Source organism: Phascolarctos cinereus, unplaced genomic scaffold, assembly GCF_003287225.1.
Source record: "Phascolarctos cinereus isolate Bilbo 61053 unplaced genomic scaffold, phaCin_HiC Scaffold_726;HRSCAF=1367, whole genome shotgun sequence".
Taxonomy (NCBI): domain Eukaryota; kingdom Metazoa; phylum Chordata; class Mammalia; order Diprotodontia; family Phascolarctidae; genus Phascolarctos; species Phascolarctos cinereus.
In genome coordinates this window covers 205473313-205500931 of record NW_027556098.1, presented here as the reverse complement: position 1 = coordinate 205500931, position 27619 = coordinate 205473313, and the positions used below count along the sequence as shown (strand labels likewise).

At 35.6% G+C, this 27619-nt stretch overlaps 2 protein-coding genes across 3 annotated transcripts in view; one reads left to right on the top strand and one right to left on the bottom strand.

Annotated features, from left to right (window-relative positions):
• Positions 1-24143, top strand: part of ITGA4 (integrin subunit alpha 4) — a 102083-nt gene extending 77940 nt beyond the window's left edge. The window contains exons 18-28 of one of the 2 annotated variants that reach the window (XM_021006387.2): positions 7271-7421; positions 8691-8786; positions 9557-9636; positions 10020-10109; positions 12190-12282; positions 14233-14338; positions 15569-15694; positions 16818-16937; positions 19294-19392; positions 20897-21016; positions 21557-24143. In XM_021006387.2, coding sequence (XP_020862046.1) covers positions 7271-7421; positions 8691-8786; positions 9557-9636; positions 10020-10109; positions 12190-12282; positions 14233-14338; positions 15569-15694; positions 16818-16937; positions 19294-19392; positions 20897-21016; positions 21557-21649 — 1174 coding nt within the window. In that variant the 3' untranslated portion in view covers positions 21650-24143. Of the gene's footprint in view, positions 1-58; positions 7422-8690; positions 8787-9556; positions 9637-10019; positions 10110-12189; positions 12283-14232; positions 14339-15568; positions 15695-16817; positions 16938-19293; positions 19393-20896; positions 21017-21556 lie in introns of those variants that run through there. The other variant, XM_078146950.1, reaches the window with a different exon arrangement.
• A 289-nt stretch (positions 24144-24432) lies between these two features.
• CERKL (CERK like autophagy regulator) overlaps positions 24433-27619 on the bottom strand; it is a 190246-nt gene continuing 187059 nt past the window's right edge. The window contains exons 12-13 of the mRNA XM_021006410.2: positions 24802-24974; positions 24433-24521 (exon numbers count right to left, since the gene is read on the bottom strand). Of these exons, the coding sequence (XP_020862069.1) occupies positions 24458-24521; positions 24802-24974 (237 nt within the window). The 3' untranslated portion in view covers positions 24433-24457. The remainder of the gene's footprint in view (positions 24522-24801; positions 24975-27619) is intronic.

Here is a 27619-nt window from a genome sequence, read left to right as displayed (position 1 = left end):
CACAGCCTTACCTCAAATTATTTCCTTCTCTCTCTCTCTCTCTGCCATACTTACTAAGACCCTGTTATGATTCAAGTGTGGCAAAGGAAAGCGTCTTCACAGAAGAGAGTGGTATATGAATGGAATTTCAACCCAGAAAGTCTGAATACAGATTTTAGTATGTATGAGTCAATGGGTGAATGGATGAAAAAAAGCATTTAAGTGCTTACTTTATGCCAAGCACCATGCAACATGCTAAGGATAGAAAGGAAGGTAAGGAGCTCACATTCTAAAGGGGAAGCTGACATACAAATAACTATATACATGTAAGAAAAAGACAATGTAAATAGAATAGATCTCAGAGGGAAGATACCAACAGTGGGGGAGTGAGGAATGGGAGGTCTGGGAAGGGCTCCTGCAGAAGGTAAGATTCCAGTTGATTCATGAAGGAAGACAGAAAAATCGCCAGGTGAAGAGAGAGAGCATTCCAGGGATGGGGGACAACCAATGAAAATACATGGAGTGAGGAGAGAGTGTTATGCGTGAGGAACAGCAAACAGGCCAATATAGCTGGATCATAAATTTTCTGGATGGGAATAAAGTACAAAAATATTGGTAAGGAAAGAAATAGCTATGTTGTAAATGCCAAACAGAGGATTTTATATTTGATCCTAGGGACAGTAGGAAGCCATTGGAGTTGTGTGTGTGTGTGTAGGGGGTGGAGGTCCCTGGTCAGATATCATTTGGGAAGATCACTATGGCATAGAAGTGAAGAATGAATGGGGGGGGCAAGACTTGAGACAAAGACACCAATTAGAAGGCTATGTAATAGTCCAAGTGAGAGGTGATAAGGGCCTGAAACTGAGTGAAACTGTGAATGAAGAGAATAAAATATATATGGTAAATATAAAAGTAGAGCAAAACTTCATAACAAATTGGATGGGATGAGGGTGTGAAAATAAAGAGTTGAGGACAACACTGAAGTTGTGAGCCTAGGTGACGAGGAAGATGGGGTTGCCTTCCACAGTAACAAACATTGGGAAGAAGGGAGGTTTTAGTGGAAAGTGTAAGTTATGTTTTGGACATGTTGAGCATGAGAGCCTATGGGACATCAAATCTGAGATGCCCAAAAGGCATTTGGTAATATAAGACTAGAGGTTAGGAGAGAGATTAAAGTTAGATTATGTTACATCTGTGAATCAACTGCAAACAAAAATGATTACTGGACCTGTGGGAGCTAATGAGATCACCAAATGAAATAATATAGAGAAAAGAAAAGGTTACAGGACAGAGCCTGGGGTAGCATTGCATCCATGGTTGGTGGGTGTGACCTGAACCAGCAGAGGAGGCTGAGTAGAGGGTAGAAAGATAGCAGGAGAATAAGGAAAAAGTAAAGCCTAGAGAAGAAAAGGCATCCAATATGATCAAGTGTCAAAGATTGCAGAAGGGTCAAGAATGATGAAGATTGAAAAAAGATCATTCAGTTTGGCAATTAAGAGATAATTAATGACTTGGGAAAGAGCAGTCTTAATCAATGAGGTTAGAAACCAGTTGGCAGAGAGAAGAGAGGACCTGGAAGCCCTAAGTCTAGTGAGCTTTCTCAAGGAGGTTAGACAAGAAGCAGGGTCGGGGCGGAGGCAATAAGAGGATCAGAGACAACCTATAATAGGATCAAGTGAGAGCTTTTGAAGGGAGAGACAGTCTCTGCTCTCATGGAACTAGGGGAGATAAAATAGGAGAGTACAGACATAAAAGCCCCATGGTTCTTAGGGTATAGTGGCAGGTCACATGGGAGTGCCCAGATATCTGGAGAGCACAGAGACAAGACAGATAGTTAGATTCACAGCCATTGGGAAGAGGAAATCTAAGGGACATATAGGCAAGGGAAAACATTCCCCTTAGCCTTGTCTTTTTATCTTCCAGTTCCTGGTAAGATTTGGTCAGGTTGGGCTATAGAGAACAGACTAGAGTTTGAGGAGAGGACTCTCCATAGCTTGGACCTCTGCTCTCTGGTTTCAAATAGGATGGAGAAGGTGGTGCTGGGGGATTAGAAAGTGGCTTCTGCCTGATGTGGTCAGCTGTGACCTTTGGCACCTGGTTTGATGTAGGGGGTAGTTGTTGGAATCTATAGATATCTGCCCAGACCTTTTGATCCTTCCTTGCAACTCCACAAAAGAAACTTACCATTTCAAATGGAGTCAAATTACATCCATAAACTCAAGATGATTCACATGTCTTTCACAATGAAAAGATTAGACTATTCTGTAAATACAGCACAGTAGAAATGTATTTTATTTGTTCAGGTTACTGTCTCTGTTCAGAAGCTAAGAATCTAGATTGGAAAAGCCTATCTGAGTAATCTAATACATTTCACCATGGGTTGCCTTCCTTATCATGTTTGATTATACCTCACTATGTCTTTCTCAATGTTTATTTCATTTCTGTTCTTGATGGTACTTGTATTGATAGTACTCTCAAGCATGGCATTAAAAAATACTGTGGTATTTAGCTTTAATTTTCTTTCTCTCTAAATTACTTCTCTTTTACTTAGGCCAGACCTATGTAGCCTTAAGTAACTTGACGTTTCTGTGCCAAGGAAACCCAGCTCATTGCACAGATAATTGTTGAAGTTTATTCTTCAATTATACAGATTGGCAAAATACGCTATGTGGTTCCAGTGAAAATGGCTCTATATCCTCAGTGCCTCACACATAATATGTACTCTAAGTGTTTGAATGAATGGATAATTTTCAATGTTTCTCCTATTTTGCCTGTTTCTTCAACATTTTAATTGTTTCATATTCGCAGCTTCTACTGATCTTTAGCAGGAAGAACACCTAGGTTTAGAAATTCTTTGTTTTGTTTTGTGTTAGGTCTTCCCCCCCCCATCTTTCTTCTAAGTCACTCTATCCTTTAATCATCTTTGGCATTCTTGAATGAAATCCTTCTAATTGCTCTACAAATGAATAGGGTTTTGAATACAGAATATGAAAATATAAGCAATAGTAATGCTTCATATCTAAGGAATAAAATACTTTTTATTAGAATATCTAATCTATGCATTTATTCTAAACTTAATTAAGCATATTTTCCTTAATATCCAGACTGCATAACTTAGTTTTAAGTCCTATGATAATTTTAAATGATAATACATTTCTCTTGGAGTATTTATGTAACACAATAAAACTATTTTAGTTTATCAGTGCTAGGAAATGGTAAGCATTATTTTATAAGTTCATTGGCGTTTTATAAGTTCTTTAGCATCTCTTCCAGCTCTAAATTCCATAGTCTCTGAAATAAATATATGCTTATAGTTTATTTTGTGATTCTATGGGAAGGATGATACTAATATGTTGTTTAGTATGTCAGTGTTTCAAGGTCACTAAGTACCACCATGTGCGCTGTTACAAAAGCAGGACGCACTATAGCTTTTGTCTTATTTTTGAATTTAACTGCTCATTTCTGGTTGTTATCTGACATTGTTGAGATGTTTTCATGGAAGACATTCTAATTGATTTCTAGAAGGGCTCTGACAGAATGCTTTGCATGTTTAGTAAATTATACCACATTTTATACAAGTGCTTCTAACCCACAAAGGCAGCAGAACCTCTCTACTTCCCCCCCACAAAAGAGGATGAAAACTGAAGCCATATGTTCCACACGTCTTCTTAAATATAACTCCATGGGCACCAATGGTATTTATGTGCCTCACAGCCATAAACCTGTTTTAGGCAAATGTATTTACTCAGTGAAGAGTATCTGTTTCTGAAGACATCAGAAATGGGCTTGCTATTGTATCAAATGAGATCATATCTGTAAAAAAAAATTGTCGTAGTATCTGGCGCACAGTAGGTGTTATATAGATGCTTATTCCCTTCCATTATATTCTTTACTACTATAATGACCTGTAACTCACTCTGATTAAATTGAGCCCTCTTACTGAACATCTACCTTATACATGTGATGAACTATATTTAGAGAGTCTTCAGTTGTCAAAGAGAGATGGCTGAATGCTACATGAGTAAAATTATAAATTCAAGAGCAGGTATTAGTAGGCAGATAAGTACTGCTAAAAATCAAGTATTCTGTGGTGACTAAACCCTTTGATGGCAGCTCTCTGTGCTAGAAGAGGAAAGAAGGTAGGCTTTCCCTGGGTAGTCTCTGTGAGCCAAAGATGTGGAAGGGACCTCAGAGACCATGTAGCCCACCCATCTCATTTTACATCTGAGGAAGCTAAGGGCCAGAGAAGTGAAGTGATTTGCCTAAAGTCACACTGGAAGGAGGTGCAGAGCTGGGCACAGACTGGGCCAACTCCAAAACTTGGTGTGTTTCCCATTGTAAGACACTTTCTCTGCTTCTAATCAGGAGGTGGAAGTGGAGGGTGGCCAAAAGAATGACTCTGAGACATGCAGGCTGGAGATAAATCTGACTAAACATATGAATCCTCCTATTCCATGCTTTTCCATCTTCTCTTTTTTGACTACACAAGGGACTTCAATGATTACAGCCTTTCCCCAGTGAAATGCCCCCCCCCCATGCCAGCTAACTCACTCCCCACTTACCAGTTCTCCTTTCACACATGCTGCTTGTTTATGGTCAGCAAGAAAGTGCAAGGAGGATATAGGCACATCTTTTACTACAGCTCAAGCCTTTTGAGCCAAAGAGTCAGGAATTTTTGTTTAACCCAAATAAATGTGTTGTATACCTTGACATAGCAAAGTGTGAAGTATCACCTCACATTACCTTTTGTCTTAGTATAGTGATTAAAAACTATTTAGCTGTGAAGTACTAATCTGTTTTGTCTAGACAGTGCATATTCATTATACAAAAGCTCAGGGAACATTTCTTTCCAAATAAGACTTCCATTCCATTCATTCAGCTCAGAGCAGTTGAAAGATAGGAGGACAGAAATCCATCTCCCTCTCTCTCCCCCTAACCCCCACCTGAACCCTGTACTTATTAAGTTATGATTCTGTATGTACACAGTACCTTGCTTTGTTTAAACTACTAGGATTCTAGTTGGCTTGGTAAATTTCAAGTATGCATTATGCATGTTTTAATGAAGAATGAAATATGATTACCAGGGAAAAGCTCGAGTGCGGCCTTGTCACACTCCCAGATGTGCACCTGGTGCTTTATTGTATCTCCTGGAGTAAACTGGTGGGCATCTTTCTGATGGCTTCTTGTTAATGAATCAAGATGCAAGAAGATGTGGAACACAAAAAAGGATGGATAGAAGAGTAATTATGGTAATGTGATAAAATAGCTTAAAAAATGTAAAGGGAACCGAGGCTCCAGCTCCTGAAATGTTAACATTGTGTTTTTCTTTAATTTGCTGTTGTCTTGGAAGCTCGCTGTTTATGCAGCGCTTTCACCTTCTGCTGTTTGTCTAAGTGCCAACTTCTTTCCCAAAGGTGTTCAGTGACTAATGCTTTGGTTAGCAGCCAGAATATTTTATAAATGTCTATTTCTAGGCAGCTCTTCCACAAGTCTTAATTAAACTTTAATGTCAAATGAAAGTTTACTTTTAGAACCTCTTAGGTTCCTTTATTTGTAACATGATTACATACCAGGAGGAGAAATTGGGAGACTCTGATGCCCCCTCACACTTCCTCCATCCTATTTAACTGAACCCCTCCATGCAGCAACATTAGCTCTGAGAGACAAAGGCTTTGCAAATAAAAAATCAAATTCACAGCCCTTTCCCAAGAGTTGGGGCAATGGTGTGGTTCTTGCTCAATCTGTTTCCTTTACTCTGAAGTGATGGCTACACACTTTTTCATAAATAACATCAGTGCTTTAAATGATTATTTTTATATAGTGTATTCTACTAACAGTGAACCAAAGTGGAGGCTTGCCTTCATGTGCTTCTTCACCTGCTCCCTGTTTCCCTTCCCTAAGGATTCAGGAGCTGCCAGTTGAGAATTTTCTGTACTCACAGCTTTAGAGGATGAATTGTTTCACCCTTTAGAGCTGAAACAGGAAGATTAAGCTGAATGAAAATGTATTTTAGAACAAAGCTTGTATTACAGACTAACTATTCCAGAGTGGGTTTCATTTTTTAAGTACGACTTTTGCTTGTGTGTTTATCCTGCAGCTAATTCTGCCAATAATTTAGACTTCTACAGGATGTGAGATTTTTAATGTTACACTAATTACAATAAATGAAAATTATTTCTAATATCATTTGCCATTCTTTTTAAAAATGGCATTGCTAGAACATTTCTTAAGAAATTGGGCCAAAGTTAAAAGGTGGTAGGCCATGTGAAAGGGAGTTTTATTATTGTTGTTATTTTAACTTCTGAAGTATTATATGACCTGTTTGTTACATCATAGTTGTTATAACGCTGATAAGTAAGCAGTTAATTTAGTAATAGTTTTGTATGGTTGATTAATAGGTAAAGCATTTATTACATAAAGGGAACTGAAAATGGATGATGGAGGGGGGAAGGGTACCCAACTAGTGGCAAGATTGCTAAGGAGAAGGTAAAAAGTCTCAAGAGTGAAGATTGGATTCAAGAGTGAAGTGAGCATGCTCTGGGCACCTGCTGAAATGGCTATCCCGGCCAGGGACTCAGCAATCAGAAGAGGACATGGCAGGGTGGAGGTATCTTCAGAATGAGAAGGCATCTTGGGAGGAGGGAGAAAAGCTTGAAGAGCTGGAGAGGAGTGAAAATATATAGCTAAGGGCTATAATGGATAGAGTGCTGGGCTTGATGTTAGCGATATGAGTTTAAATTAGATCCATAATAGCTGTGTGACCCTGGGCACGTCGTTCAACCTCTCAGTCTCAGTTTCCTCATCTATAAACTTTGCAGGGCTGTTGTGGGAAATAGAATGAGAAAATATATATGAAGCACTTTGGAATCTTAAACTGCCACATAAATATTAGATATTATTATTATACCTATTATGACCATACAGTACATTTGAAGTTTTGATTTACCAGTTTCTTTAGAAGAGATATACTTCTTTAAGTTATAAGGAATACAGAAAGTAAAAAAGACTTGAGTGGAAAATTAAGTGGAAAATGAACTGGTTTGATTTCATCCAATGCAAACTTTTCTTTACTGATAAATCTGTTATTTCAATTTGAAAATTTAGCTGACGTAAAGATTCTTGATTATAAGGGTTTGTGCCTAACACACATGCCATATTCATGATTGTTTCACTACCAGAATATTTCCCTAAAATTCATGTTAATTATTAAGGCAAATATCATATGCATTAGGAGACAGAATTTTAATTCTTTAAAAAAAACAGAACCTAACCAATATTCAATTATTTTTAGGCCACATGAAAATAAAAATTATCTTGCAGTTGGAAGTACAAAGACTTTAATGTTGAATGTTTCATTGACTAATGCTGGAGATGATGCATATGACACAACGCTACACATTCATTTACCCAAAGGTCTTTACTTCATTAAATTTTTAGATCTGGTAAGGATTGAATTGCAAAGTATATGGATTCTTCTTTAAATTATTACTGTGAGTTTCTCAGCTAAGGTCATAGAATGGCATGTATCTTGTCTCCTACTGCCTCTCAAGAGTGTAATTAATATTTCCAAGGACTTGGAAAGAAAATTCAGATTCATTTTTAGGTAATCCACACTTATGTCACTATCTGAGCTTGACAAAGTAGAAAAGACAATCTGAGAAGGCCTCAGCAAAGGAAGCTAAGAGGAAATTAAAAAACAGGTGGGAGACATGTCCAGGAAGCATAGCAAGAGTAGTAGAAATCTGGATAAGTAGGAGGCTGGCATCGGTGAGGTCTAGTTGGAGACAAGATGGATGTCCACATAGATGGGTGAAACCCACAGATTGCTTGCCTCAGGGCAGTCTGGTGATATCCTGGTAGGTCACCAGCCAGACATGTGGTCCCTAATATAAGGTGACATAGTCCAAGGCATAAGAACTGTGGTTTGGGGGCAAGGGTCAAGTCCCTGAGAAGTCTGACAAGAACAAGATATGGCCATGATCTATGTTGGGCTGAAAGGTGGAATACCAAGACAAGAATGTAAACAAAGGAAAGCAAGATGGGACCTAATTACTGGGACAGCAGTGGTGCCTTTGGTCACAATAGTCGAGACAAGGGCCCCAATCGCTAGAACCAAGGTAAAGGGAAGGACTTTTTAAGGTTAAGACTGACAATACTCAACCATCTGAACTATGTATCCGTAGATCCCTACCTTTATCGCTTCTGAAGTGCTTGATTTTTTCACAGAGTCCTGGGCAAAGATTAAGAACTTAGTGCCCTACAAATAGCCTGACTTAAAATATCAAAACACATGTGACATATTAATAGCATGTGAGCTCCAAATAACCAGAGTTTTAAACCCTCATTATTTTAAATTGATTAAAGGATTAAGAGCCCTAAGCATATTTTTCTGTCTCACAGCCCAAACACAGTAACTGGCAAGGGAGTTGTTCTTTGTATCCCATTCCATAAACTATCACAAAGATCTGAACCCATAAATGAGCAGGGTATCATATAAAAGTAGACCACTAGATTAGAGAGTGGGAATTTTTTTTTCATGTGTGTGTAGGAAGCGGACAGAAGGTTGGTGAATATCTAGCAGAAAGGAAGGGAGTTCAGGAAATGGCCCGTAAGATAGAAATTTATTCAATTATGTGCTTTTATAAAGCAATCTTTAAAAACTTTAATAAGCTAAAGTCTTCCTCTTTTATGATTTCCCTCCCTAATATTAGGAAGAGAAACAATTATATTGTGAAGTAACAGACAATTTGGGTATTGTGAAACTTGTCTGCAGGGTTGGTCATATATATGTGGATCATCTATCAAAGGTAAACTTTTTTTTTTAACTTTTGGCTTTTGAATCCTATATGCACTATAAGCATAAAAACAGTATAATTATAATATTTTGGTATGAAAATGACAAAAGAAAAACTGATCAGATTCTTATGGACTTGAAAACTTTGAAATTCTGATTAAACTCATGAGAATTCACTGTTCAAGAGTCTTTACTGCATCCTTGGGTTGTGAGAGATTTAATAAAACATTCTTCCTTTACTCTCTCTGTGTGTGTGTGTGTGTGTGTGTGTGTGTGTGTGTGTGTGTTTTCACTGAAGATAGTATAATGTTTGGGCTTTGACAGATGGAATTTTGAAAATACTTCAGTAATTGCTTTTTTTTCCCTGCTACATACTTTATTTACTGTTGTTGAACAACAGGATTCATATTTCATCCAAGCTCTGAGGATGTCTCATCTTCTAAGGCTGATATTTTACAGGGATCTTTTGCTTTTACTCTAAGTGTAGGTCTTGCTTATAAATTTTTTCTCACACACAAAGTTTTGTATATTTAAAGTTGTCATCAAACATGCCTTTTACCATATGCCACATAAAGGTAATACTGAAAACAACAAAAGGTCTGTTCTGTGGTCCACATAACTGAGAAAATTAAATGAATGAGAAAGAAGAAAATTTCAGTTTAGATGAGAAAACTTTATTCAATGTGTTTAATGTCCTTCTTTCTCTACATTTTCTCCCCTCACTATCCTCAACTATTAGAATGTGGAAAATTGTTTACTCGACATTTCTATGTTTTTTTATAGGAAGACTTTAGTTTTCTCCTAGATGCAAGCTCACTTAGCAAAGCAGAAGATGACCTCACCATTACAGTTAATGCTACATGGTAAATTTTTATTTGAAAATCATTGTTGTGCTTAGTGAAAAGTATCTGCAGCATTCTAGAGCTATGGTTGGGGGCATAGAACATAGGGAGTATGACACTTGAATGTCATTATTGATCAGTAATAGAATACTCTTAATTATGTAATCTATCAGGAAACTGAATGAACCAAAAAAAAATCAGAGAATAACTATTTAAATAATTGGAACACATTCTTGTCACACCCATCATAAAAATAATTTCTTATTGCCACATCTCTAATTAATAACAAAAAAGTGTTATTTAAATAAACCTCAAAATATATGTTATGTACAATTAATTCTCTTTAGAGAAAATACAGTGTGCTTGAAGAATTCTAACAGGACATTTTATATTTGATTCTCTAGTGAAAATGAATGGGACACAGACAGTCTGTTGGATAACAATATGGCTTTAATGATACCACTGAAGTATGAGATTACATTAAATGTTCATGGGTAAGTCAATAATGAACCATCACTTTAATCTAAAAGCTAATCCTTTGTCAACTCCTCTACCTATATTTTATTTGAGATTAAAAATCACTAGTTCATTTTTTTCCCTGACATAATTCCTTTGGAGTTAACAGTCATTACATAGTTACTTGCCATTTTCAGTCCAGTACATATTTACTACTGTAGGGAATTTCTCAGAGTGCCCATCTAAGACTAATTAGTGCTAGTAGGAATCCCAACAGCCTCATATCAGAGAAATCTTAACCCTACCACTATGAACCATGGCCAGTCTTCCTTCCTTCTCAGTACCTTTAGTAGAGAGGCTGATCATGAATGTAGGGAGTATAGTTGTACCTTCTTACCAGGGTGGAAGATTTTAAGATTGCTCTGAGCAGGGTATCCCTCTTCCTTTGACTCCTGTGAACCTGCTGGCTTTTTAGACAAGATACAGGAACTAAGGCTTTCCTGATTTCCCAAGATTTCAGTGTTGTTGTTTTTTTAATCACAGGTTAACCTGAATTGGTAAATTAACATTTTAATAATTTATTTTAGTATAATTTATTTACTTTGTAATCCTATGTATTTCATGCATTGAAAAACATTATTCTGAGAAGGGGTCTATAGGTTTCACTGACTACCAAAGAGACACATCTCACACAAAGAAAGGGTAAGAATTGTTCTGTTCGATATTGTCCTCTTAAGAAAAAAGAAGAAAATGTGGAATTAGAATTTGTGTTTATCCGGACCTTAAATGGTGGCTAAATGACTCAGTGAATGTTATTTCAGGTTTTCAGTTCCATTTTTGTACATTGGTGTTAAAAGTGTAAAACATTAAGAATGTAATCATTGCATAAATTTAGAGCAAACATACTGATTATGGACACATCTTTTTTATTTTTATTTAAACCATCACATAAAGTTTTCTGTACAATACAGGGGGTAGGATGTAGTTTAGTATATTCAAAAGCTAACATCTTAAATTGATGTCTACTCTTCAGGCCAGCACAAGAGCCATTCAGTTCTGAGATTTGATGATTCTATTAAGATTGAGGAGTAGCAAAAGTGTTTATTAGTAAATTGGCAAGAAAGCAAGAATTGACTGTAAAATTTCCCAAGTTTGCATGAAGTAGTCACTCCTGAACTGGATACCCAGAATTAATTTTTCTAAAAGTGATTCTATTTTGTTTATATGAATGAATTAATTAAATAGCATTTATTAAGTATTTAGCATGTGTTAAGCTTTAGAGATAGGGACAGAAAAATAAAGATAATCCATGCTTTGAGGAAGTTCCACACTAATTGGAAGATATGAAACATACAAGAAAGTTCAGCTGCAGGGCAAATGGTAAGACCTAGTGGTCTTTTGTCTCACCAAAAGGAATAGAGTGGGTCATTCCCATTGTATCCAAACCATATGAGGAGTCAAGCAACCAAAATGAGTTTGTTGTAGCCCAGCCAGGAGAGGGGTTAAAAGGGTAACAAGGGGACAGGGTCTTCCTATAGTCCTGTGGTCTGGATGATTTCTTCCTGTGGTCCCAAAATCTAGATGGTGAAGGAAGAGGGTTTAATGGAGATAAAAGGGAAGAAGGGTACCCCCAGTTCTTGCTACCTGGCCCTCCCAGATTAGTTATGGGTTGATCCATAACTGTCAGCATATGGAGTGTTCCCACAGAGTTAACACTGACTACTGATGGCAAGAAGATGTAGGGAAATAAGGAGTAGAGAAAAGGCTAGATGAAGCTTTAATATGTTGCATTGGGCAAAAGGATGATGCTAAGAGGAAACTCACTTTGTTGTGTTTACAACGAGTCTCTTTAAAGCAGAAAGTAACTGGGTATGTTGGAAGAAGAAGGGATACTGTGTAATTCTGTTCAGAGTGGTTCTTATGTCATTATTTTCTCAAAGATCATAGGTATAAAGTTAATTATGGTCAATGTAGAATTCTTAGTAAGATGGGAATCTGTATACATTGCATAATTCCTTCAAGAATATTGGATTCTTAAAGGAAAGGCAATTTTATTATGGCAGCAAAATAACACATTTGATGGTTTTTGTTTGTTTCTTCTTAAATTCTTTTAATCAGATTTGTAACACCAGCTTCATTTATTTACGGACCAAGTGAGGATAATGAACCTGAAGCTTGTATGATGGAGAAAATTAATTTTACTTTCCATGTAAGATAAAGTTGTTTTGTAAAAATATTTTCATATCAAACTGAAAAGTTATTTTTGCCTTATTAGCATAAAAGCTTTACTTTATCAGTCTGTCAGACAGAGAAGGTCAATAATAAGGGGAGGAAGAACGTAAGCAACTCAGAGGTTACTTGATGTTTAGGTTGAGGATGTGGTGGCTAAAGAGGAGAATAATAAGCAGGGGCCAGGCCTGGTAATGGAGACCAGAGTAAAGTGGTGGTGGTATGGGCTGAGGCTGACCAAACAACAACAACAGCAAAAAACAAACAAACAAACAAAAACCCAGTCCAGAAACTGTTAAGACAAAAAAATATAGACTGGAGTTTTGGTTATTTTTTGCCAAGTTAGGATAGCTGACATCACACTTTAAGGTTTGCAAAATATTTTACACACATCCATCTTTTATCCTCACAACACCTCACAAAGGAGTTAAGGTCACTGATGCTATCATTCTTCTTTTACAAATGTGGGAACTTGCACTCACGGAGGCTAAAGGACTTGTTCATAGACACACCGTCAATGAGTGTTAGAGATAGGGCTCACCCAGAACTCTGCCTGTGACCCCAGAATACCTCTCCAACAAACCAGTGATTTTTGACCTTTGGAATCTTTTATATACCAATCTTTTTCAATAACATCATGTAAACAATACCAAATTTGACAGATTAGAAAGGAGACCTGAACTTATTAGAGGGGCTTGAATTTTTTTGGGGGGATCATTAGTCTCTATTTGGTTAGCTAGTCAGTCTATAGATATTGATTACTCATTCATTTATTGACTGGTCATTTCTAGCATGCCTCTCACTGTCCAAAACCAATATTGTACCCCCTAAAAGGCTGAAAACATCTTTGAAGAAGAAACTACCAAACTGGGGCTGACAAATTACTACAAAGATATCAGTGTTTAATAGCTAATTGCTAATATCTTGAATAGCATCTACTTTACTTTTTTTTCCCCAAGCATACACATATTGAGGGTATCTCTTTAGTATAGAATTGCTGAAAATGTGAAAAGCATTATTTATCCTAATGATTGAAAATAAAGTTGCACTCCTGTATTGTTGGCAGTTTCCCTTGCTGAGTTTTCCGGCTCCAGGTGCATCATGAACAGAGACTTCTAAACCCTGAAGCCTGATTGAGATGCTGAAGAGGGAAGGGTTAGGATTTAGGCATAGAGAGAAAAGGAAAAAGGAGATTCAATGAAACAATCGTTTACCGAACACCTCCTGTGTGCCCTGCATTGTGCCAGGCACTGGAGAGACAAAGACAAAAATGGAAATAATCTCCACTTTCGAGGAGCTTACATTCTACTGAGTTGAAACTGTTGCATAAAATGTGGGATTCTCTGTCTATGGAGTTTCCTGCATGTGCCATGAAAAGGAAGTGGCTGCAAGTGAATTTACACCATTATAAATATCAAAAGAGATGCTACCTGGAGAAGGTCATATGGTTTAGTGGAAAGAACATTGGATTCAAGGGCCCTGTGTTTGAGTTCTGCCTGGGTTTTTTGGGGGAGGGGGAGGCAATCGAGGTTAAGTGACTTGCCCAGGGGGCACTCAGCCAGTAAACATCTGAAGCCAGATTTGAACTCAAGTCCTCTTGACTCTAGGGCTAATCCTATACCCATTGTATCACTTAGCTGCCCCTCTGCCTCTTCTTTTAATAGCTTTGTGATATTAGGCAGCTTACTTAACTTCCCTGAACCTGTTTTGTCATCTGTAAAATGGAGGTGACAGTACTCATTTTATTTACTTCATAAGGTTATGAAGATCAAATAAGATAATATATGTAGAACACTTGCTAAACATTAAACTACCATATAAACGTCAGCTATTTATTGTATGGTGTAAAAAATTGTCCTGATGTGTGAACTTAAGACAAAATATTTATAACATTATAAAATTAATTCCTCCCTTCTCTCCCCCTTCACCAGGTATGAATGCTGGACCTAGCATGGCTCCTAATGTGAGTGTGGAGATCATGGTACCTAACTCATTTACCCCATATCACAACAAACTATTCAACATTTTGGATGTCCAGGTATCATTATTTTACTGTTAAACTTTGTTCTATGTCTTAAAAACTAAAAATAAAGTTCATCCTTTATCAGACAGCAAGCTATCTTTGAAATGTTTTTTGCTTTTCTCTTTTTCATTCAATTCTGTTAACTTAAAACAGGTGTAACTCAAGTAATCTCTCTTCTTCATCAAGCATTTCCTGAGTTCCAAGCAAATATTTTGTATCATGGCTTGTTATATTATAGCACATTGGTGACTTTTTAATCACTGTTTGGACTTTGCACATAATAAAACTGTACTTAGGAATACAACTTTGAATTACTTCTTCCAAATGTGATTTTTTTTTTTTGGTAACGTGGGTTTTGGTCACTGGGGTGGCAAAATTCTCCACAGAATTTGAATTCCAGACTAACCAGAAAAACAAAATATGATATTTACTTAATACATGTTATCTGTGCAGTAAGAACTCCGCAAAGTGAGTTTTTATTTTCCTAGCTTCAAGCCAACAATTGGCAAATCATTACTGCAGAGCTTTGTTAGTCCTGCTTTAACTCCAGTATTTATTCTAATTCTATTTGAATCTCTACTTTTTTTCACATTACCTTTACTTGTGCAGTACTGACAAACCCATTATCATTTTTAGATTGAATAATTCAATAAGCATTTATAAAGAACCTATTCTGTACAAATAATCCGGGCTCTAGCCTCAAGGAGATTGTATTCTGCCAGAGAACCAAATTGTTCTTTATTAACCACAGAATAAATCTGCTGTCCTGTATATAAAACTTATTGATTTAAAATAAATGAGCATATTTGCTCAAATTTTAAGGATCTAAATACTTTGAGAAAAAGAATGTGTAACCAGATACATTTCAAATCATATAGCTCCACTAAAATCCTCCTGTGATGTCAAATCATGATTCATGATATCAAGGTAACCCTGGGTCCCGAAATGTTATGGACGGAGAGCATAAGGATTGACATGTTCTGCCAAACTGGGAACGCTTTAAGGATACCCCTAGTCATCTGGGAGTCTCATTAGTAGGTTAGCTGGTGGCCACCAGGCCATGATTTGGCAGGGAGTGAGGGCAGCACACTTTCTAGGAGCTCAGTCATCTGTTAAGGCTTTAAAGATTTGTGATCCATATCTGTGAAGATAGTTACCAGCCTGAGGAAAACATGAATCTTAGTATTTTTTTTCTTTACCAGTATAAAAAAAAATACAAATAACTTTTCCCTCTTGCCTTTTTAGACGACAGCTGGAAAATGTGATTTTGATGATTATCAGAGGGTGTGCACTTTATCACAAGAAAAGAGAAAAATTGAGCCACTAAAAGATATAGTCAATTTCTTTTCAAAGACTGATAAAAGGCTAATGGTAAGGTTACATTAATACAATGGAATTATTAATTTTTATTAGCTTCTCTTTAATAATAGTAATTATTAAAATACCGTTTTAAATATAGAATCTTTAACACTGAACAAAGGGGGCCACATGATCAACTGTGCAGTTAATTACAAAGACATTTTCAGTTATGAGATAAATCCTTTTGAGAGGAACCAGTTAGATGGGATTGCAGGACATGGAATGTGGAGATGTTAAGACCTGAGGTTGGACATCCACATTGCAACTTCATTATTAGTGAATATTTTCCCAGAAAATATTGTGCTTATGCAACTAAGCACTTAACTGAAATATTACCCTTTTCTTATTCTCTTATCCAGGGGTGGGGAACCTTTGGCCTCAAGGCCACTGGTGGCCCTCTAAGTCCTCAAGTACAGCCCTGGACTGAATCCAAAATTCGCAGAACAAATCCCCTTAATAAAAAGATTTGTTTTGGAAAATCTGGATTCAGTTAGAAGGCCGCACCCAAAGACCTAGAAAGCTATACGTGGCCTCAAGGCTGCAGGTTTCCCACCCCTGTGACCTATACCACAAAAATTAAGAGAAGCTCGGAAATGACTGTTTAGTATGTGAAGTTAATTTTGCAACAAGGTACAGAGTTTAATTCAGTGAGCCCTTCATCTTCAGCCCTGCCAGGCTTTGGTTAACTGGTCAGCTTTTGTTACATTATTAAAATTTTCTTTTCATCAGCTTGATGAAAAGAAAATTTTAATAATGCAACATATATACATACATACATATACATGATATGTATATTGCAAACAGCTAGGAAGGCAGCCTTATGTCTGATATGTTTTAAGCTTTGTAATTTACATATAGCATGTAATTTAGACAGGCATTCTGGTTATGAAACTTCATTTTATGTTTCATTGCAAAGGATAAGATCACATAGAAAATGACAACCAACATTCTGGGGGAAATTTATGTTTCTGCTATGATTTGCAAAGCAGACATTCGTGTTTTATTTATACTGAGATTTGTTTTATAAATGCCAGCAAGGAAAACATCATGATTTTCACTTAGAATACTGTTGTATCATCTTACTTAAAATGTTGGAAACATTCAACTTAATACTTTTGTGGGTTTTTTTTTTTAGTACTGTCTAAAAAATGATCTACATTGTTTAGTTTTTTCCTGCAATTTTGGGAAAATGGAAAGTGGAAAAGAAGCCAGTGTCCATATTCATTTGGAAGGCCGGCCATCAATTTTAGAAATGGTAAACAGATGTGTGATTTCATGTGATTGCGAATCAATTTTAAGATCTCAATATGTAAATTCAGTTGAATTTATTTGGGTAGGAATGTACATCCTATTGAGATTTGAGCACAGTTAAGGTTTGAGGTAAAACTCTAGGACAAGAAGAACATGTGTATCATAGTATTTCAGCGTTGGAAGGGATCTCAGTGGCAATCTGATACAGCCCTTATCTGAAAAATAATTCACTCTAAAACATATCCAACAAGTGGTCATGTATGCTTTGCTTGAAGACCTCCAAATACTTAAGCTTCTTTTTGTGACAAATTGAGGGAGCTGGTGTGGTAGCCAGGTAATTCAGGCCAGGAAATTAAGGCATAAAGAAGGATTTATTTTTACTAGATTGGCTATACACATTGATTCACTTTACTAATAATTATACACATCGCAATTGAACTTAAGCCACTGAAGCTCTGTGAAATTGGAAAGCTTACCTCCTTGCTTCTAAAAGTTCCACACTTCTAAAATTTATACCTAGAAAGCTATTATTTTATAGATTAAAGGGAAAGAGTGCTAAGAAGAAAAAAGAAAAGCTTTTGTAAAATCTAATTGAAATATTGAAATCCTTGTATAATATCAAGAGAAGTCATTAATATCGCATCAGTATTATAAAAGACTGAATCTGTACTTTCTCCCCCCCAATTTGAATTTGAAATCTATAATTATTCAACACTGCATTTTCTATTAAGAAAATAAGGAAATTATATTTTTTCCTAAAAAAAAAAAAGATAACCCTGACCTGAATAGCATAAACATTTTTAGTGAAGTTTAGGAAGTCCAAGCTTCTGAAGAGTTATTATATATATATATATATATATATATATGTATGTGTATATATTATATATACACATACATACATACATATATATGTGTATATATATACATATATAAAATTATGACTATACACATTAGAGTTATAATTAACAGATATAGGCAGAACACTGGAGGTAGAATGGGCATATCACAGAAACCTTTAAATTGATCTTAGAACTATGTGCAATGACAATGAGAAACATTATCCAACCTTATGGATAATAATTTCTTCCACAAATAAATTTTTTAAAAAAGATCTTAGACTAGAAAATGAAGAGAATTATCATCTATTGCTATTGAAGATTTGATAGATTGCTTTTTTAAAATATCAAGTGGTTGAAAAACTGAGGATATAATCCAGCTGGTTATATCATTCTTTTTTTCTGTTTTTATGGTCATAATTTATATCCTAGATTGAGTTTAAAACTATCTATTATAGGCTTTAGGCCTTCGTACATTTGGAAACCATAAAAGATAAACACTGTGGTGATATCAAGTAGATCCTCACATCTTCACATAATGACATAGAGTACCAACTATCTGTTGCCTTTTCCCCCCAGTGTCTATCTTAAAAAACCCAAGAGGTTTTATTTTGGAATATCTTTCCTTTCAAGATAACTTTCTAAGTGAATCATGAGAGGTAATGTGGTATAGTGGATAGAAATCTAGCTTTGTAATTAGGAATGTGACCCTAACACATGCTAGCTATTTTTTCTTGGGCCAAGTAGTCATGAAATATCTAGAAGTTCTTCTCAAAGATTGAGAAATCTAAGGAGACTGTACCCATGGTGAAACATGCATTTGATTCCAGCTTAACCGCTATTCAGTAATAACTAAATAATGCCAGAAAATGTGGCATTCCTTACATGACACAACGTTTCATTTTCTTCTTCTCTCCAAAAAAAAAAAAATCATTTCACCCGGATTGGACTTCAGGCAGTTTATGTATTGGAGAAGGAAGCTATGCTAGATGATATTTTAATTACACATAAAACCCGAAATTTTTGAAACCTATGCCTAAAGGAAAGGAGAGAGATTGACTATTTGAAGATAAAAGTGACAGACAATTTATTAATGAAGTCTAAGTACAATGAAAAATAATAATTTAAAAAACCCTACTTGTCTAGTAACCTTATTTTTTAGAAAGGTTTCACTGAAATAAAACAATATACAAATAAATATTAAGGCCACTGGACCCTTGGTACTCCATACATAGTTAACACTGAAGTACAGATCATAGAACAAAAATTCAAAAATGGAACAAAATTTTAAAGATAGGATTAGTAATAACTTTGAAAATTCCTAGGTAATGGGTAAAAATTATGAAATCAATTATATGAAACTGATTGATATGAATTATATAAATTTGATATGGTTAAATATTAATATAAATTGATTTGAAATCAATAAAGTGGTTGATTTCAATTTCAATTCAAATTTCAATTGATATGAAATCAATATAATGACATAAAACAGGAATTTTTCCCCCCATTTCCTAATGATAGGATGAGACCTCGGCACTCAAGTTTGAAGTAAAAGCTACAGTCTCACAGGAGCCACATCCAAAAGTTATTGAATCACACAAGGATGAAAATGTTGCATATGTAAGAATTCTTCCATTGGGGGTGTGAAAAATATCATTTAGGGGATCGATTGTTTTTGTTCTGTGTGACTAAACGAAACAGGGTAGATAAATTATCTTTTACCATCTTCACTTTAACTTTGTATTATTCTATTAGTCAGTGAACATTTAGGCCAGGCACTTTTCAATTTTTAGGGCTACAAAGAAAGGCAAATATTCTAACGGGAAAGATGATAACATAAAAGAAAATTCAGCTTTAAGGTGAATGGAGAGGCCCAAAAGTCCTATGGGAGAAGCAGGGGGGAGAATAAGACCTGGCATCCTTAGGTTACCACAGGAGGTCAGATGACAATGCCAAGGGGATGTAAAGGCAGGGCAGATGGTAAGGGATGGAAGGCCCTCCAAGTTCACTGGAAGGAAGAGGGTTGGTGACTCCCATCTCATTCAGGTGACATAAGAAGTCAAGCAGCCTGGATGGGGTCCTGGATAGTCCTGTTCGGGGAGCAGAGCACAATGTGAAGGAGGAGGGGTTACCCCCCCCCGTGGCGATGCCTGTTCTGAATGGGTTTGGGGATGCTAGGGATAGGGCAAAGGAAGAAGGCAAAGCTGTCCCCATTGACTTTTCCAGCTCAACTATCCTGATGAGTTCTGGGTAGCTGGGTTAGGGAAAGGAGTGAGGGGAAGGCAAGAGGGAGGCTAAACCTAGCAGCTTATCTGGATTGCCTAGCTACAGGGCAGCATCAAGATGAGACAGGAATTAAGGGTGGGGAGGTAGGGGGAAAGGTACCCCATGGGATTTGAAATAGAAAAAATTACAAACTATCTAGTCACCATGGTTGTGTTATTTCCCTCAGCAGTGTTAGCAGCTTGTAAGTCAGAACAGATAAGATAAATGGGAAGACTGATCCAGAATTGGGGTTTGGAAAGAGCAGACATACAACCAAGGGGCAAGGGATTTTAGGATAGAGAACAATGCAAACTGAACTGTTTACAGTTGTGTCAAGATTTCAGAGGGAAAAAAAATCAGGCTCAGTGGACTAGGAAAGCAGGGGGAGGATAAAGTGATAGTGGGAGGACAAAGATCAAATTTTTCACAAAATGTGCATGTATTACATATATTTGGACCTATCTGACCTTTTCCTATCAATTTACTTTTCTGAGGTCCATGTCTACCCCCACCCCTTTGCATGGATCTATCCTGGGGCTCTGTTCTAGGCCTTCTCTTCTCTCTCAGTACTTTCTCTGTACATATACTTGTAATATTGGTGACATTTTATTATTCAGTTTATTGCATGAACCCCACGTGCTGTCCAAGGGACATAGGGAATACAGGAGCACTAACTTGCCCACTAGATATGAATGTGAGACATGGATATGTTTTATTGGTATGGATGCTGCTTCCACTTGCATGTTGTAACTTCTTTTAAATTGCTTCATCCTTTTTGGGGGGGAGCACAGTAACTCATGAATTATATATGTTAGCTTTCTGAACTGATGCTTTAAAAATTTTCCTTCAATTCATATAGGTCCATCTAGATGGATTGCATCACCAAAAGCCTAAGCCATATTTTCGTATAATGGTTATTTCAACCAGTTTTATACTGGGTTTCACTGTATTTTTATTTCTTTCATACATCATGTGGAAGGTAAGTCACATAGTCTATTTTTCAAATTTTATCAAATCCAGTAGCGTGGTTTCCCTTTTAACAGTAAAACATTCTGAAATCTAGCAGTGTTCCACTCATCACTCCCCAAATCCATTTCACTCTGATTTCCTGTTATTTTCCCAACCTCCAATTTATTGAAGTCTTTCTTAAGAAAAATTGCTTTCTTGACCCCAGGATTATTACATTTTGAATAAATGCCCAAACTAACTTGTTTGCTTTTTGGGCTCCTTTACTTTCTGGATGAGAGGAATCTTAGAAATACAGTCATTTTTCCTCCCTTCAGAGTTTGCCTAGGTCAGATAAAAGACATTTTTAGCTTTCTGTAGTGTTTTTGGTGGTACCCCCACAGCGGTTGTTCATTGTTAGAGGTACATGAGGAACTTTAGTACAAAATAAGCTAAAAGAAAAAAAAAAGAGTACTAGCATTAGCAATATGTGAAGAGATTATCATGTCTTTATGGGGTTCATCCCACACTAGAATTATGGTTACTGACTCTGAAATGGTATTGTTTTATTCAGGCGGGTTTCTTTAAAAGAGAATATAAAGCTATCCTTCAAGAGGAAAACAGAAGAGACAGTTGGAGCTATGTCAACAGCAATAAAGAGAATTAAAGACTTCTTTACAGTATATCAGTCTCAGGTTAACTAAAAAAAGATGGAAGACACTGCTTACAAGAAAACATCGTCAACTGAATTCTACTGTGTTTACTCATCTTAATGTGCTTTTTTATTGGGGGGGGGAGCTTAAATATGACCATGTGGCAGAATGTATCATAATTCCAGTAAGCATCTAAATGGTGATTGTTGTTTCAAGAAGAATGAAAAAGAAGGTACCTGAAGCAACCCAAGACAGCATCATTCTCAGGTGTTAGAAGAATTGAAGAACACTAAAAAGGTTTATTTCTTCAGGATGAGTAGTTCTCTGAAGAGATCATGGGATGCCAGTATATGTGAACTGAGTTACATCGTGGAGAGAATAAGCAACTCAGTTTAGCAAATCCTTTTACTTGAAGCATCCTTTTGAATAAATGTATTTGCAAGCTATACTCATTATAGTGGTGAAATAAACCCTTATCAAATGGACATTCGTTGCTTTTGAAGAAATCTTTGTTGGCTTATTTAAAACAGTTCTCTTTGAGGTATTGTTAATTATATTTCAAAGGGCTGTTTCAAGGCTTTCCTATATGAAGTGATCAGAAAAGATTACCCTATGTTAAAATAAATGCATCTTTAATGATCTTTGATTGTAACTCACTTCCGTGGGTGACAATCAACAAATATTTATTTTTTATTTTTTTATTTTCTGTGTGTGTTTTTTGGTGAAGCAGTCGGGGTTAAATGACTTGCCTAGGGTCACACATCTAGTAAGTGTTATGTATCTGGGACCGGATTTGAACTCTGGTCCTCTTGACTCCAAGGCCGGAGCTCTATCCACTGCACCAACTAGCTGCCCCTAACAAGTATTTATTAAGCAGCTAATAATACTTAATAACCTACATTAACTGAGGAAAATAATAGCTGAACCATGCGTATAGTGATCAAACATGCGACTTCATTGGTTGTGCCTTAAGAGAAGGATGATGTGTGATTTTCTTAGGTCTATGGATTTACATATACATATGTAAAATAAGCATTATTATGTATAAGAATATATAAAATTCATTTATGCTTTTTTAAGTTATGTGAATATATGCACATATATTCACAATACACTTTCTTCCATGGTAACCATGAACCAAAGAAAATAGTTTTTTTAACATGATTATTTGTAAATTTGAAAAATTATTTACTTCCATGATATTTTTAATATTGAGACAGCAGATTGTGAGTGTTGCACTTTAGTCAGTATATGAATAGAAAATACACTGATGTATATGATGTATGTATTATGAAAACCATACCTCAGTAATGATGAAAACATAAGGACAACCATTATATGTATTGTATGGAAATACTGATTGGACGATAAGGAAATGCACTAATATATATTTGAATAATAATGTGTGCTATTCAACTATAAGTATTAAATGAGTACATATCAGTTCTTATTTTGTTTTTTTTTTACAAAAGATGCAAAAGAAGTCACAAATTTAACTATACTAAAAATATTTGGGGAATGAAGGATAAATGCAAAGAATATAAATACAGCAAATGTTTCCATTAAAGTGTAAGGTAATTGTTTAAAGTCATGAAATAGCTTATTTCCAGGTTTCTAAATAATTTATATTGTATTTGCAAATGAAAATGCATTTTATTTGCGGTATTTATTACATGTATATTAAGTAGGTGATGTAAAAAGTAGGCAAATAACATTTTATCAGGGTCTGCTTGTGTGTATCCTTGTACTTGTGGCAAAATATGTAACTTTTTCAAATCCTGATAAAATCTCTTTCCTAGTCCTCTAATTCTTTGATTTATTTTTGTAGCCCTTTATTTATTTGTTAGTAAAATGAAAAATAACACACATTGCAAAAAATCTACACAAAATATTTAATGAATACATCAATTGGGTAAATGGTATTTCTGTATTTTTGTGGCTCCAGAAGTCTTAGATCTTCCTTTTCCAGGTTCTCATGGTTAGTAAAATTAAGTGTGGTCAGGCTAAGTTTTGGCTTTGCCTTAAAGGCCCCTAAAACTATGGCCTTTGATTTTCTATCTCCAGAAGAATTCTGTTTGAAGAACTCTTTAATTTGGTCTCCTTCCTATTTGTAAAGGAGTATTTTAGTACTGAGTATAAGGCATTTGCCACTGTTATGTACCAAAGTGCAGTAATTTCTAAAATCCTGTCTGTCTCTCAGATATGAGAGAAGATATAAACTTTTAAAATTTGTTCTGAACTATGAAGAAGAAGCATTTTAAAGGGTGAAAATGAGTATAAATTTTGTATATGTTTAAATGGAGCATGTAAGAGTTTTAGTTTTATGAATTAAGAACATTTTAAAAATTAGACAAATGAGTCCCTTACTTTCAGAAAAATATTTACTAATCATCATAGTTAATTTGAATAATGACAGAATTTTGGGGAGATGGGATCATGGTGTAGAATAGCAATATTATTTGCAAAAGATTACATGGACAAACTACAAGAAATAAAATGTTAGAAATATGTCAGAATCAGTTTATTCATTTCTAAAAGTGTAAAATCTTAGTTTCAGTTTTAATAATACAGGTTAAAACAACTGTAGTAATTTGGGTGGTATACTCTATGAGTGGTTAGACTGAAAACTTGAAATCTTGATCTGCAGTTTCAATAAATATATTTTTACTAAAATAGTTTAACATCTCATATACTATTTTTTCCAGATTTTTAAAAACTAAATTATATTTTTCTATAACATAAAAATAGCCACTTTGATTTTAAAATTATTTGAGCTATAAATATCCCAACTTTATACATTTTTTTCTATTAAAAATTTAATATTACTTGTAGTCATTCATTTCTTGTAGGTGTCCTCCATAAAGCCTGATAAGTTGTGGATGCACCCTATAAAGAAAATACTTGTCATTTGTGATTCTATTAATTTATTCATTGTTCTATTGATTTTTATAATGTAGAGTCTTATCACCTGCACAAAGTACTGAGTATCCTATGCATCATACACCCAAATCTTCTGACAACTAATAGACATACATGAAATGCAAATAGGTACCAAGAAAAACTGAGGTAGCTATGGGATGATTCAACATCATAACTTAACTTTAGCTGAGCACTCACTACATGCCTGACTAGTGTGTTCTCGATGACCAATGGTATGTATACTTACTTAATATGAACTTCTGATGGCACTTTCATTAAATCTCCATCAACATTCCAAGGGTAATTATTTTCACTAGGTGTTCCATGAAACTCAGCATCTCCTGTGTCATACCCACAGTTATTTCTTGGCTGGAGTTTTACTTCTTCAACAGTGTAGGTCTCAACAAATGGAAAATTAAACTAAATTAAATAAAACATTTGTTATTTATTTTACCTTGAATTGGTAACAAAATCAAGATAGTTTAACATACTATACTTTGCATATAAGCATGGCTCCACTGACCTATATCAATGGTGTTATCTAGATGGGTCACTTGGAACTCCTTATTAATCTCTTACTTGTTCACTTCGAAACCAAACATTCCCAACATTTTTCTTAGAAGCAACCTTTCATTTCCCTTAAGTTCTTGAGATCACTGATCTCAAGATCTCTTTTCTGATGAAAATTCTGGCAAACTGATGGTGGCAATCAATACACATTTTTAAGCACGCCTACTATATGTTAGATGCTGTGCTAGACACTGGATCAATCTGCTTAAAGATACATCAGATATAGCTTTTAGGTTTGCCAATAGATTCCAAGTTACTGATTGGGGACTCTCTTTTCACTAATTATACATTTATAAAACAATCTGGATCTGGTGTAAATAGGAGTATTAAATGTAAAGTGGCCCATGTGGAAAGGCTAAATCTGAACAATAACTCCTAAATTATGGTGGCAAAGTACTTTGAACAAAAATCTAAGTTTTATATGTGAAACAATGTTCATTTAATTCAGTAATAATATTTAATAATACTTTAAAATTCCATACAGACAGCATAATTTAGTGCAGATTCTAATCACCTCAAAGCGGGAGGAGAGACCCTCAGGGTTGCTGGCCAAAACAGAAAAAATTACTATTTAACATTTACTCTGAGTCATCGGGCTCAAAAAATAACCATTAAGTGGTGCTTGGCTAATTAATGAGAGCCAGAGTGAATTGGATTTAAGGCTGTTGTGGTTTATCCCTATTCTCCAAGAGGACCATGACATCAAGAAGATGATGACATGACTTGCAATTGAATTGGATTTTTTTAAGGGGCCATCCCTTGATTCACTTCTTAAACAGGCCTAAACACTGAATGGGCATTACCTCACTCAAAGTGAGAACTTGGAACGACCTTAGCTTAAAAGGGCCAAGGTGTCCCACTGCATCCTGGACCATCTCCAACTGTCCTGATTTAATCTAGTCATTGGACCCAGACCCAGATGGCTCTGGAGGAAAAAGTGAGGCTGGTGACTTTGCACAGTCCTCCTTCACTTCAATTCAATTCAATTGCAAGTCATGTCATCATCTTCCTGATGTCATGATCCTCTTCAACAACAAAGGACAAACCACACAACCACAACCTAATCACCTACATTTTGTTGCTGTTTTCTATGAATGCAATTTACAGAAACATAGACAGACGACATTAAGATAGAGATGTTAATTTCCCAAAGTCACACATATGTTTAGTGGCAGGACTGGAACTAGACCTTGTCTCCAGATTCTTAACCCACTGTTCTTTTTCCTATACTAAATCACCTCAAATTAAAGATTAAGGGCATTAGTACAATGTTTGGGTAAGGTTTATACTCTAATTTTACAAAATTCTATATAATCTCTGCCCTCAAAGAAGTATTTTTAAAAATTCATTGATAACTGCTAAGCATTTTCTACTCAGTCAATTATCCTTTTTGCTATCAGAATAAATAAGTTAAATATTCTCCTCCTTCAGTTTTGGATAGCTTTTACAGGAAATAATTATAACAACTGGAGTCATAAACACAGAATAGAACATGTGATTTCATTAGTGTGGGTTATCCTTCCACTGATGCAGAGCATAATGCCCATGTCTGAGTAATCAGTCTTCTTGAGCAGCCATGGCTGAAAAAGAAATGCTTGCATAGAGTTCAAATACGGCCTCAGACTCTTGACACTTACTAGCTGTGTGACTCTGAGCAAGTCACTTAGCCCTAATTGCCTCACCAAAATTTAAAAAAAACGAAAGAAATGCTTGCATAGCCAAGCTAGTGAATAACACAGAATTCCTTAACATTTAAAATGAAGCATTAAAATTTTCCACGTTTTTCGTTTATATGTATACATATATTAAGTGTAAAACTTTTTTTCAAAATGAATATGCTGACACGTCGTATTATCAATACCACTACATATAGTCATGCAAGATTATTAATAACTTGTGACTTTTAAAAATAGCTACTTCTGATTATCAAGCCTAATTATGTTACCAGTTCTCCTATCATTTCCTACTGCTGAAGCTTCATCTATTGTGCTATAGAAAAAAAAATTGCTTTGCAATAACTGGTAAGAAAACCAACACAGAATATTGCAGTTTGAGTGACTAAATGTTAAAAAGAAGAAACTTTCTGATTCTGCAATGTGAAGAGATATTTTGTATTCAGATCAACTATAAAGAGATTTACATCAATCAACATCAATGTTTGAGTGCCCAGTGCATAACAAATTGTAAGTTAGTTACTGCCTCATTGATTGTCAATTCTACATATACATTTGTTGGTCAATGTTAACTATATTAGGTATCTAATACATTCATCTGTACATATGTGTTTATGAATGTGTAGCCTGGTTTCAAATACTAGCTATGATCACAAGCAACCTCTCACAGTACAACTCTCTAGGACTACGAATTACAGAGAAGTTGTATCTACAACAACGAAGGGAATTTCTACACTGGGTGGTCCTTACACAGATGAAATCACAGGTCTGGATACACACACATGATTAGTCTATAATATCTGTGTGTGTGTATATATACAC